Below are 14,045 nucleotides of genomic sequence, written 5' to 3'. Positions count from 1 at the left end.
TTGGCCCTTTCTCTTGGTCTAGCAAGAAGCAGGATATGTTGCAGGTTCTTCTGAGGTCGAGTACCGGGTCCTCTATGATGCCACCACGAGGCTATGTATCTCCGTTAGCTTCTTGAGGAGATGCGCGTTCTCATTGACACCACTTCTACCATCTTCGTCGACAGTCAGAGTGCGATTGCCCTCGCTGTGCTGGCAATCCTATTTTTTGTAACCGTACCAAGCATGTTGGCGTCCATTTTCATTTTACTAGGGAACAGGTTGAGCTTGGTACCATCAGGCTCCAGTACATTCCTACGGCAGACAACCATGTTGACATCCTTACAAAGTTCGTCAACCGGCCCATCCTCCAGCGTCTTCGCGAGCGGATTGACATCGGTCCTCCACCATCACCCTCAGCATCTTGACAGGGGGATCATCCTCTCCTTTCAAATTATTTATCATTCTTGTAACGGTGAAAACCCCATGAGGGCATTGCTCGTGTGAAAACCCAATGCATAGCATTTACCATCTTGCATACCCTTTGCATAGCATTTTGTTTTTTGTGTTTGGGACGCATGTATGGATGAAAACCCAAAAATGGGCATTCATGCATGTGAAAACCTCTTGCATTGTGGCATTGATCCAGTACAACCCAAACTCAAAAGACTCTCCAACAGACGAAGAGCACATGATCTACACCCGTGACAACCAACCTTACCGAAAACCCATTACTTCTTCATGTTCCTCTTCACCCACTTACCATCCTTCTCATCTTCTCTCATGGTCCCCTTTTGGTCTAAGAGGGGGTGTGTGAAAATATACCCAATTTTGGTATTTTATCCAGCCCAAAAGGGATTTTATTTAGGCCATTTTTGTGTCTTGCTGTTGGCCGACAGCTTTCCCTGGTCGACCAGCAACCAGCATGTATATAAACGCATCATAAATCAGCAATATATCACAACATAATTGATATAAATCTGTTGCTGCGCAGCGCAGCACCTTGTACCTGTAGCCGCTGACGGCCTCCTTCTTTGGTTCGGCAGTCACCACATCATAAACAATAATACCATTTGTTGCTGCTGCTGGCGCCTGCTCTACATCAGAATATCATCATCGTCATCTACATTCAGCAGTCTGCGTTTTCTCCTACAACACACATTCTTTGGACAGGAGCCCTCTCTACATTCAGCAGTCTGCGTTTTCTCCTACAACACACATTCTTTGGACAGGAGCCCTCTCTGCATTCAGCAGTCTACGTTTTCTCCTACAACATAGCTTGGGACAGCAACCCTCTCAACCCTCTCTGCATTCACCATATCTGCGTTTTTGCTATTGCAGCATATCTTAGGACAACAGCCCACTCTCTGCTCCATCATATCAGCATTTCTCTACCGCTCACATCATCGAGACAGCAGCCCTCTCTGCTCATCATCTTCATTTGACATCATTGGGACAGAAGCCCTCTCTGCGCATCATTTCACATCGTTGGAACAGCAGCCCTCTTTGCTTGTCATCATCATTCGAATACTGAGCGTCCCTCCCCTTGTGGATCGCCCTCGTCATAAAGTCATTGGCACCCAGACCTGCATAAAAGATGCCATAACCAGCAAAGTGACCTACTTGCCCTACAAACTCATTTTGATTATGTTCTTGCAAGCAAACTATATCCGGTTTCGTCATATTTACATAGAACTAGAAACCCCTCCATTTATTTACATCACAGAGGCCATTGACATTGATGAAAAGCATTTAAGAGGGGCTACCATGAAAAATATGTACAGGAAAATAGATGATACGGCCTGCCCAGGCATCTGCCATTTGCATGTGTTCCCCATTATCATTATGTAACATATTTTCTTGCATTTCGTCTTCATGTGCTTGCATTAGCAATTCCATCTCTTGCACTTCCATAAGAGACTGTGCTCTATGTAGCTCCACCGTTTGTTCCCACTTCTTGCCCACAATATTATTTTGCAAATTTAATATGCAAGGAGGAAGCATCCAAGGCCCGGTTTCTTAATGGCAACGGTTGCTGCGCTGCGACGCTGGTCTTTTAGGGGTGTGCCAACCATCGTTTGCCAACTTTTCTTTTCTCTTTTCGTTGCCTTTTTGCATAGCTTGTGAATACGAGACATTTGCATTTGCAACAGATGAGGCTGCTTTTTTTGCCTTATCGGTTTGCCCACATGCAGGAGGTGCCTGAACTTTCACATTGACGGTTGATGTCGACGGTGGGACTACACAGCAGGCGGTGGAGGATGCAACATTGTGGGACATTGAGTGGCCATATGACCAAATTTACCACACGTGTATACATAATACACGTGAGAAAATCCTGTCTCCATAATACACTCCCTCCAAGTAATTGCCACCAGTAAAGACTGAAGCCATTGTGCAACATCACTTGCTAGGGGCATTTTGTCTGGAAAGAACACTATGATTGCATTTTGCGAGTATTTTTTGAATGGCGAGACCACACAAGGAAGCTTGAGTTTGTATTTGAGAGTAGGTACAGGCTTATCCTAGGTTCTTTGCATGTGTTCAAACTCATCATGCAGCACATCATAAACGAATTGAGCATCTTCATTGTTATGGAGCACCCCTGAATTGTTGACTTCTGACTTCGAAATGTCTTCTCTTGGTATCTTGATTCCTTTTTCTTTCATAAACAGTCGCCATGATTGCAGAGTTCATTGTACAGTAGCTAAGCAGAGGGTAAAACAGCGAGCAAAAAGTGAGTCAAAACAGGGAAGATGTGAAGGTGCAGGAAGACTCGATAGAAGAGAGACGGGACATATCATAAACCCCAACAGAAGCAGCGAACTCTTGTACACGCACAGCAGAGACACAAAGTGGGACTCACATGTCAGAAATGAAGACGGCGCACAGAAGAGAAGACAGCCTGTGCTGCGCAGAGGCGAATTCAACGCTGCACAGAGGCGAAGTTGGCTGCGCAGAGGCGAGGTTGGCATCAGACAGAGGCGAAGTCACACACACACACACACACACACACACACACACACACACACACATGTATGCATGTATGCAGAGAGAGAGAAAGAAAGAAAGTTATATTAACGTCCACGGGAGGCCGAATCCGACCTATGGGACAGATCAGGTACATCCATTTACATTCCACTCTGGGTATCGATGCCAAAGAGGCTTAAAACTGAAAAAAAAAAACTCAAAATGAACTCTTAAGACTCTTAAGAGTTTAAATTACAATGGGTTCTATTGCATCTAGTTCAAAATTGAGGTTCAAAATAAAAATAGCTATATTTCATCCATGGATGGATTTGCTATTGAGGGGGGTGGGGTACGGAATTCATATTGCCCATTTGCCATTCTTTCTTGCTTCTTTAACTTTATTTAGCTCTGCCGATCTGTTCTTGAGTTGTAGCGGGGTGAGTTCATCAGCTATCCATACCTTTGTCCCTTGGAGAGACCTTGTTTGCTTCATCACTGCTATTTTCTCATTGTTGTCCATATAGGAGACTTTTGCCTATGTACCCTTTACTATAATAGAGATAGGGTCTCCTAAGTCCACGAAGGGGACTACTTTTCTCAGTTGTGCTGTAAGTACATCTGTATCTAATATGTAGTCTTCTCGAAGCTCTTGAGCTATGTCTGCCCTATCCCAGCCTACTAGAGAGAGAGAGAGAGAGAGAGAGAGAGAGAGAGAGAGAGAGCTGTATTAACGTCTACTAGAGGCCGAACTCGACCTATGAGACAAATCAATGTACAACTGTCGATGTCCTCTGGATGTCCAGAAAAAAAAGGACAAAATGAACATGAAATAAACTATGAAAGTACTGAGCTAGTTGGGGGGTGTGATGGATGGAGCACTACTGCTAGAAGCTCAGTCTGCAACCTATATGCGTAGGGTATACAAGAATGCAATGCAGATATGTCTAGCTCCAACCAGTACCATAATGGGGGTGTAATATGAGAGAGAGAGAGAGAGAGAGAGAGAGAGAGAGAGGAATGGATGTGAGAGCAAGCGTTAATAAAGAAACCCACTCAGTGAGAGTATAAAATGTGAGCCTTGTTTTGGAAACCTTTTTGCTAAGTTAATATTGAATTTTGACTTTTATCACAACACTAAGGCCTTCCATTCTAAAGACAGGCTGATAACATGAAACATAAATATCTCCACAACGGAACGCATAAGGAGGCCAAAGCACAAGACATGGTGGGAGAGAACATCATAAGTAGTGGTAGTTGGGAGATGCTTAGCTTAGAAGAGGCACTCACCTCCTTGGAAGAAGGAAGCCTCCATACCATAAATCACACTGAAGGGTGTTCCCCCCATGCTAACCTTGCATGCACCTTGCACAAGTGCAGAGAGATGAAAAACCATGCAAATGTCGTACGCCTGCATGCTCATATGCATAAAAGTGGCTTGGAAACTCACAGATTATTTGGGAACTACCTTGTCCAAATGTTGGTGGAAGTTGGAAGCATGTGCAATGCCCAGCAGGTCTTTGACAGGCTAGCTCACCGGAGTGAATGTTCTTGGAACTCTCTTGTCGGAGGATATGTTAGATGTGGGGAGTTTCAGCACGCTCTCATGCTGTACCAGAAAATGCAAGAGAATTCTGTATGTCCAGATAGGTATACTTTTGTTGCCGTACTGAAGGCTTGTGTTAAGCTAAAAGATGTGGAAAGAGGCATTGAAATACATGCCCAGATTGACAGAAAGGGGTTGGCAAGTGACCTTTTCATTGGCAGCACTTTGGTGGATATGTATACCAAATGTGGCTTGCTTGCAAAAGCACATCAAGTGTTTGACAAGCTTCCAATTCGGGATGTAGTCTCATGGACTGTACTAATCGCAGGATATGCAGAATGCGGGCATGGTAAGGAGGCACTGGGTTGTTTTGAACAGATGCAACTTGAGGGCATCTCTCCGGATGTTGTTACATTCGTTTGCAGCTTGAAAGCTTGTGGTAGCATAGGAGCCATCAACAAGGGCCGAGAAATACATGCTGAGATTGCTAGAAAAGGGTTTCTGGAAAGAGATCTTGCTGTGGGCAATGCATTGGTTGATATGTATGCTAAATGCTGCTTGCTTGCTAATGCACAAAAAGTGTTTGACAGGCTTCCAGTTCAAGATGTAGTCTCGTGGAATGCACTGATTGCAGGGTATGTCAAACACGGGCGTGGTGAGGAAGCATTGAATTATTTTGAACAGATGAAACTCCAGGGTGTCTCTCCGGATGCTGTCACATTTGTTTGCAGCCTAAAGGCTTGTGGCAGCATAGGAGCCACAGACAAGGGCTGGGAAATACATTGTGAGATTGCCAGAAAAGGGTTGTTGGAAAAAGATCTTTTTGTTGGCAATGCATTGGTTGATATGTATGCCAGTTGTGGCTTGCTTACAAGAGCCCAAGAAGAGTTTGACAAGCGTCCAGTTCGAGACATAGTCACATGGACGGCACTTATATCTGGATACGCCAAACAAGGATGTGGTGAGGAAGCATTGAACTGTTTTGAATGCTTACAACTTGAAGGCATTGCCCCAAATGCTGTCACGTTTATTAGCAGCTTGAAAGCTTGTGGCAGCATAGGAGCCACAGAAAAGGGCTTAGAAATACATGCTGAGATTTCCAGAAAAGGGTTGTTGGAAAGTGATCTCTTTTTTGGTGACGCGTTGATTGATATGTATGCCAGCTGTGGCTTGTTTGCAGAAGCACACAGAGTGTTTGACAAGCTTCCAGCTCGAGATGCAGTTGCTTGGACTGCACTAATGGCAGGATATGTTAAACACAAGCGTGGTAAGGAAGCATTGGACTGTTTTGAGCAGATGCAACTTGAGGGTCTCTCTCCAGATGTGGTTACCTTTGTTTGCAGCTTGAAGGCCTGTGGCTGCATAGGAGCCACAGAGAAGGGTGAAGAATTACATGTTGAGATTGCCAGAAAAGGGTTCTTGGAAAGAGATATTGTTGTTGGCAACGCATTGGTCGACATGTATGCCAGTTGTGGATTGCTTGCAAAAGCACAGGAGGTATTTGACAAGCTTCCAGATCGAAATGTAGTCTCGTGGACTGCAATAATTGCAGGATATGCCAAGTGGGGGCATGGTGAGGAAGCATTGCAGTCTTTTGAACGGATGCAACTGGAAGGCATCTCTCCAGATGCTGTCACGTTTGTTTGCATCTTAAAAACTTGTAGCGGCATAGGAGCTGTAGACAAGGGCCAAAAAATACATGCCCAGATTGGGTTGTTGGAAAGAGATCTGGTTGTTGGCAGCACTTTGGTCGAAATGTATGCTGATTGTGGCTTGCTGGAAGAAGCATATGAAGTGTTTGACAGGCTATCAGTTCGAGATGTTGTCTCATGGACCTCATTGATTGCAGGATATGTCAAACATGGGCATGGTGGGGAAGCACTGAGCTATTTTGAAGAAATGCAACTTAAGGGCATCTCTCCCAATGCTGTCACGTTTGTTTGCAGCTTGAAAGCTTGTGGAAGCATAGGAGCTGTAGACAAGGGTCAAGAAATACATGCTGAGATTGCCAGAAAAGGGTTGTTGGAAACGGATCCTGTTGTTGGCAACGCGCTAATTGATATGTATATAAATTGTGGCTTGCTTGCAAAATCACGGGAAGTGTTTGACAAGCTTCCAGTGCGCGACGCCTTCTCGTGGACATTACTAATTGCAGCATATGCCAACCATGAGTGTGGTGAGGAGGCATTAAGGTGTTTTGAAGCGATGCAACTTGAAGGCATCTCTCCAGATGATGTCACATTTGTTTGTGTCTTGAGAGCTTGTGGCAGCACAGGAGCGGCAGAAAAGGGACAAGAAATACATGTTGAGATTGCTCAAAAAGGGTTATTGGAAAGAGATCTTTCTGTCGGCAATGCATTGGTTGATATGTATGTAAACTGTGGCTTGCTTGCAAAAGCACAAGAAGTGTTTGACAAGCTTCCAGTTCGAGATATAGTGTCGTGGACTGTACTAGTTGCAGGATATGCGAAACACGGGCGTGGTGAGGAAGCACTAGACTGTTTTGAAAAGATTCAACTTGAGGGTGTCTCTCTGGATCCTGTCATGTCTGTTTGCAGCTTAAAGGCTTGCGGCAGCATAGGAGCCATTGACAAGGGCCAAAAATTACATGCTGAGATTGTGAGAAAAGGGTTGTTGGAACGAGATCTAGGTGTTGGCAACACGGTGGTTGATATGTACGCGAAATGTGGCTTTCTTGCAAAAGCACAGGAAGTGTTTGACAAGCTTCCGGTTCGTGATGTAGTCTCGTGGAATGCTCTAATTAAAGGATATGCCCAGCTAGGACAAAGTGAGAGTTTTCCTCGTATCTTTGACAAAATGAGAGGAGAAGGCAAAGAGGCAAATGATGTCACGTTTGTTAGCGTTCTTAATGCGTGCAGTCATGCAGGTCTAGTGGATAAGGGCCATGCATACTTTGAGGCTATGAGAGAAGACTATGGCATCACCCCAACTCTCGAGCACCATGTGTGCATGGTTGATCTCCTTGGCCGTGCAGGCCAGTTAGACAAAGTGGTAGAGATGATCAAGGTGATGCCATTCCATCCTAATCTTATGATGTGGCATACTGTGTTGGGTGCTTGTCGGAAGTGGGGCAATGTGGAGCTTGGAAAACATGCCTATGAACATGCAGTGCAACTGGATCAGGAGGATGCTGCAGCTTATGTCTGTATGTCTAACATCTATGTGGATGCTGACATGCAGGAGGGTGTGGAAAGGGTTGAAAGGCAATGCAACTGAAAATACAGGCATTGATGAGGTAATGAGAGTGGAAAGACATGCATGGAATAAATTGAGATGAGTCTTTCAATGTCATAGCCAAGCGACTAGACACAACACATGATCCATATGACTGCACGGAAGTGCAGGGAATGGGATTTGATCCTGGAATTTCTTGATTAAGAGCCTGATATGTAAACTGCTACCCCAGAATTCCCAATAGAGACAAAGTTGGTGAATATAATCATCTATGGTTGGGCTTAAAAGAGATTCTTAAAGGAATGGTGTGTCTGCAAAGCTACAGATTTTCCCTCCAAAATGAGAGAAGAAGGGATATGCCCCAGGTTTGTAATCGCATCTGCTGTCATGGGTCATATCGGGGTGACAATAGAGGGAACAGCTGTTGGGGAGCCAGTTTTCCGGCAAAGAGCGACTGGTGGCAGCAGCCAGAAGTCCTTTCCAAGAAAATAGTGACTCATAAACATTCATGAACGTCATGGTTGCATTCCGAGGATGATGTTGTCTGCAGTGAGCATTCCCAGGTTGAAAATGATGGGCGGAGAGAGGGTGACATGTCAGATTCCATGCAGAATGGATTTTACCTGCAGAGGTACTGGAGGATCTTTTAGTGGCTAAAAGACCATGACGTAATGAAAGATGTCGCAGTGAGAGGTGTGCCCCACTGAAAGTGACACTCATACATGTAAAAAATATCTGGGTTTATAATGTCTGCCATTTATATCAACGATAGAGCAGCAAATCATTCTGTCAACCTGGAAACTGTTTTCCTGTTTCGAAGGAGGGAATAATACATACATAAGGCATGCATATGACACATTTTTTCATCAATTTTGCTGAGATATAAAGCGGCTGTCAAATTCCCACCATCATATGATTGGATAGCATGGGCACTGTCATTTTTCATGATTGGTTCAAACTTTTCAAGGCAAGTTTTCTTTGTAGAACACGTTTGTGATGGATGGCTGGGATATGATCGGGGCCGAATTACCAGTGCTGAATGGGGGCTGTAATGTCATACACATCCCAATGAGGCCTAAGAGTGGGAACTCTTGGGTTTGCCCAAGCATGAGCAACCTGGCGTTATGCACAGTGTAGCTGAAGAAAGGTATGCTCCTCATGGGGTTAGTCACATCAGTCCATTCCCACTCACTAGCGTCCCAATGTAGATATCTGATAGGGCATCCACCATATAGCTATAGGCACCACGAAGCATGAATAACCATCACTGGGGAAGGGTCAGTATAATGGTTCTTGGAGTGACCCACTACTCTCACTGGACGGATCACAGAACCCGGTGTGATCACTTGTACATCACCTCTCTCCATCCGCCATCCAGACTGAATGGAATAGAAAGGCAACACCCCTCTTCCTCTTCTGGCTTTCAGAATCCCAACACCTGGAGGGGCATGCTGTCCCCGAAAAAAACCCCAACCATCAGTGATGATACTCATGTACAAATGTACCAGTGATCGAGTGGTTAGGTATGCATTATCTGTGCAATCCCTCAGTGACTTCCTCTGAGATGTTAGGTAGATTCCTCTCTCATCATCTAGAAGACACTTAAAATTTCTGCAGTCAAGTACTGTCGCTGCGCATCTCTCCCAGCCTGGCCACTGTATACACCTGTTGCACCCAGGGGTCTGCTCTGATAAGGTTGTTCCACATAATGGGCTTCCATTCAATCTCATCTACTGAGCTTGGGGATCTATGACATAAAAATATCCTCATACTTCTCCAAGCCTAGATAATGGAAGAAACCAGTGGGGAGGATGGGATTGGTGAATTGCCTGAGAGAAAATAAAACATGTGTCGTGTCTCCAATCACCACCACTCTCAGGGGCACATCTAAGAATATGGTACATGAAGAAATCCTTCTAGGGCTTAGTGTCTGAAAATGGCATTTTGTCCAGTCCTAAAAAGGGGATTTTCTCTGGACTTTTCTGGATTTATTAGATTTTCCTTCTTTTTTGTGGCTTTGCTGCTGGCTGACCAGCAGTCCCACAGACTATATATAGCTTTGCCTGATCACTTCACCATTGTACCACTTCTTGACCATATCAGATACCATCTGCTGCTGCTGTTGCTGCTGCCGGCGCATACGCCATACCTGCTTTATCATCATCGCTTGTGAGCCCCAGCACATCAGTGTTTACTACTGGCCACATTGAAGACCTCGAGAGCACACAGAATGGATCGTCTACCCGCACTCTTGGAGGACCAATTTTTCTCACCAGAAGTTGATTCTCCAAACTCTGATCTGGACCACACAGGGAATGGGACTTCTTGCTCAGAGGAGAGCCCTGTTCAAGATCTTACTTTGGGAGATGATCAACCCATCTACATCAACTCACCTTCACCACCTTTGCCATCATGATCACCCTTTGTGACTTTAACAGACTTTGTTTCCAGAGGTGGTGAGGGATGTGGGGTAGGAAAACGAATGGGGGAAGATGATTTTTGGAGGGAATAGGGGGAGGGTTGAGGTTCCAGGGGGTGGTGGTGGTTGGGTGCTGGTGCTTGGGTGAGAGGGGTTGGGGGATGGAGGTTGATTGGGGGGAGATGAGGGTGGTGGGGGTGGAGGTGGCTAGGCGCCTTGGTTGTCATCGTCTCTGTCGTGCTCGTCGTTGTCATTGCCTTGAGCTTCGTCTCCAGAATCTTCTGGGCCATGTGATCAGAAAAATGCCTTTGCCTCCGCAGCTTTCTTGGGTGTGAAGTCCGTCGGGAAGGCCACGTGTCACAAAATTCCGTACAGCTTCTGTTTTTCTACTGTTCATGTGTGGCATGTGGAGCCTGACATGACATACATGTATGGCTGGTGTAGCCTGACATGGTGTGTTTGTGTGACATATGGAGCCTGACATAACATGTGTGGCTTGTGGGGCCTGACATGGTGTACATGTATGGCTCACGGAGCCTGACATGATGTAAGTCCCTGGGACTAGCTATCCTGGAGATCTTTTGTATTTATATTCTAGGAAGGTTCCGGAAGGATCATGAGCCCTGGACATTTTATCGGATACAACTGAGCAGATGGGTGTTTCTTCTAGTCTAGCCACACTCATGTGTGTGGATGACTTTGATTTTATCTTTGGATGACTTGTCTTGTTTGCCTGGACAATGCTTGAGATTTCTTCCTGCGTTGTCCATGGGGCCGGGGACGCCTGGGCACCCTGTGGACGTGTATGTGCACACCTGTTTGGGATTGACAAGTGGTCTACATGTGTTTCGTAGATGGTAAGTGTCCCCAAAAACCCAATTTACAGCTTTACGTTTTCACATACCAATAAATATGGGTGTAGGTTCACACACACTTATAAGTGGCTGGACAACTTATAAGTTGTACACATTGGATGGGACTTATTTAGTACATGTGGCCACCATAAGGTGGGCACCGGACTTCATTTATATCCACTTCTAGCTTTTCTGGGTGCATGGGAGCTGATCGACCAGTTTTGCATATGTGGGCAGCCTCTTCTCACCATCCATCACGACGGAAACCATCCAGGTGTATGGTAGAAATTGGTCGACTACTCCTGGGAGCCGTTCTTGCTACTGGCCGCCTGTTTACAGCTCTTAAAAAGCTGCTGGTCAGGGCTCAAAAAAGGGGAGAAAGTTGGCCGATTGGAGAGCGAGTCATCTTTTGCTGATCGGAGTCTTCCTCGAATGTGTGCTGCTGCCAGTCGACCCCTTTTGTGGCTACTGAGAGCTGGTCTACTGTTTCTAACGACCCTATAAGACTGGTCTACTGTTTCTAACAGCCCTATAAGGCTGGTCGACTAGTTCTATGAGTCAAACATGAGGAAGATGAAGATGCAGAGCTGTCCTGGACTAATGTGGGAGTGCTATGTGTTGTTTATTCCGGGAATGCTCTCTTGTGTTGAGGATCATCAACAAATTCTGCTTGTGTTTTTGCTTTGCTTTCATATTGTACTGGAAGAGACAGGTGCTAGCCAGTAGAGAATCCCTGGGCACCCGTGAAGTTGTATTTGGAAGTAGACTCCTTTTTGGTAATCTAACCATAAAAAGGGGGGGGGGTCAGCCTATCTTTTGGCCCCTAGTGTAGTGTATTGAGCAGATTTGTCATCTTGTTTTATCTAGCATGCTTATGTGTATTTTCAGATTTCAGGATTGATAAGATTTTTCCGTGTACAGTTGTCCTTCCGTTTACATTGGTATCAGAGCTTGGCTTTCTACACAGTTGTGCCTAATATGATGTTGGATATGGCTGTAAGGAGTCATTATCCGTGAGAGAAGGTTGGGATTCTGAGGTAGCCCTCGTCTTATTGTCGTACCGTGAAAGAGGTTACTTTTGGTTTAAGCGGCAGTGAGCGTGTGGAAAGACTTCGTGGCCCGCCTGTCTGTGTAGGGGCACTATTGCACCCTTGCAGTCTATTCGGTATCATACTTGGGGAGCTGCTAGCAAGTGATTCTGGGGCACGGAAAATTCTTTTCTTTCTAAAAGTCTGGAAGATACAGTATGGCTAGCCAGTCAGATCATTCTGTGGAGGACTCTATCACTCGTACTCACCGCATGCGGAAAGAGGATAGAGATAGGGATCATGTTGGGGCTTTGGTAGATAACGACCCACCGTTGTCTGCCAGGGATGAGGATCAGCATGATATTGATGCCTTGATGAATGAGCTTGAAGAGCTCTGTGTTTTGCAAAGAGATCTTGATGTACAGAGGGTCATTGAATCAAAATCTCATGTCAAGGCTGATGTGGTCACTTTTGATGCAATTGTCCAATAGATGGGAATTGACAAACCTCGAGAGTTGGTTGTTGCTTATTTGAAAACCCGTGGCGATGTTGTTTCCGATGATGAGGGCAAGTGGGCCTTCACACGACAGCCTCGCAGGCTATCCTGTGAAGGGAATTCCGATGATGTTGTGAGAGGGCATGCAGCCCGCACCAGTGATGTGAGAGGGCATGCAGCCCGCACTAGTGATGTAAGAGGGTATGAAGCCCAAACAAGTGATGTAAGTGGGCATGCAGCCCGAGGAGATGATGTACATCGACAGGTAGCTCTAAGGGATGATGAGGGGTTTTCAGCCCATTTGAGAGATGCAGAAGATCTTCATGCATTGTCGGTGGTATCTCCACCTTCTAGGTATGTTCTTGCTCCCAGAGTTCCATCCAGAGTGGAGGGTGTTGCACGGGAAATCAGCCCTAGATCTGGGCACCGTCGCCATTGTAGACATGATGAGGAGGATGATGTTTTAGAGCGTCGAGATGCTCGGCACAGCAAGAAGGCCAAAGAGTTCAAGTCAGGGGACAAGGACATCAAATTCGAGAGCTATAATGGAAAGCTGGATACCACCAAGGCACTTGCTTTCATAAGGCAATTTGAAATAGCCTTTTGCACTGAGGAATTTACCAAGAAATCTATGCTCAGGCATGTGGGTATGCATCTTAAAGAGACTGCAAGTGATTGGTGGATGGCAAAGCTTTTGGACAAGACGGTTGCTCATACATGGAGTGCTTTCAAAGCGCAATTCTATGATTAGTTTCTTCCTCCTCACTTAGAAAAGGATGTATGTAAGGAATGAGATTGGCTAACACAGGATGAAGGCAAATCCGTTTCCTCTTATGTCTCAAAGTTTTGGAGGATTCTTCTCAAGGTCACACCTTTCGTGACGATTAGTGAGGATGAGAAGAAAAGAAAGTTTGAGTCAGGGCTGCAAAGAATCATTCAGAAGAGTCTTGCAGTGTATCCCCACAACACCTTACAGGAGCTCATATACTCAACCACTATTTCTGAGGAGTTGCATGGTAAGGGAGCTTCAAAAAGGCAAGAATTCAGCTCATACAAGGGAAAATTCAGAGCTGGAAATGAGCAGAAAAAGGGTGGATAGCCACCTAAGTTTATGCCTAATGAGTCCAAGAATGCAAAAGGGGGGCTCGGAAAAGAAGCCGAGGGGTAAAAAGGATGATCCTAAGGTGTCCAGACATCATATTTTTGATTGCATGAGAGAGGGGAAGTGCTTCACATGTGGGAGCAAGGATCACATGAAAGCTCAATGCCCCCATAATCTCAAAAGAATAATGTGCAGGATGCCAAACCGAGTGTGAATGTTTTTTTTTCCGAGAAAAGATCCTTTCATTAGTTATATAAAAAACGCCCGTAGGGCTACAAAAGATCCTCTCTGCTCATAAGAAAACAGAGTAGAGAACAAAGCAAGGCAGCCAGGGAGACTCTCCCTAGGTGCTGAAAAATACAAGAATCAGTACAAAGAAAAGAGAGGCTATATCATACAATAGGAGGGGGAAAAAGCCAAACAGGTGGCCTGTAGTGCCAACGGGGGGACCCCACGTGTAGG

General features: G+C 45.4%; 1 protein-coding gene across 2 annotated transcripts in view; it reads left to right on the top strand.

Annotated features, from left to right (window-relative positions):
- Window positions 1-8,592, top strand: part of LOC147626798 (pentatricopeptide repeat-containing protein At2g39620-like) — a 38,959-nt gene extending 30,367 nt beyond the window's left edge. Inside the window, exon 2 of one of the 2 annotated variants that reach the window (XM_086815347.1) lies at window positions 4,102-8,592. In XM_086815347.1, coding sequence (XP_086671473.1) covers window positions 4,102-7,726 — 3,625 coding nt within the window. In that variant the 3' untranslated portion in view covers window positions 7,727-8,592. The remainder of the gene's footprint in view (window positions 1-4,101) is intronic. The other variant, XM_086815348.1, reaches the window with a different exon arrangement.
- The last annotated feature ends 5,453 nt before the right edge of the window (window positions 8,593-14,045 follow it).

This window comes from Cibotium barometz, chromosome 21 (assembly GCF_041138505.1).
Source record: "Cibotium barometz isolate CiBa-2024 chromosome 21, ASM4113850v1, whole genome shotgun sequence".
Taxonomy (NCBI): Eukaryota; Viridiplantae; Streptophyta; class Polypodiopsida; order Cyatheales; family Cibotiaceae; genus Cibotium; species Cibotium barometz.
Note: the sequence above shows the minus strand (reverse complement) of the source record. Positions and strands in the feature narration are given on the sequence as shown.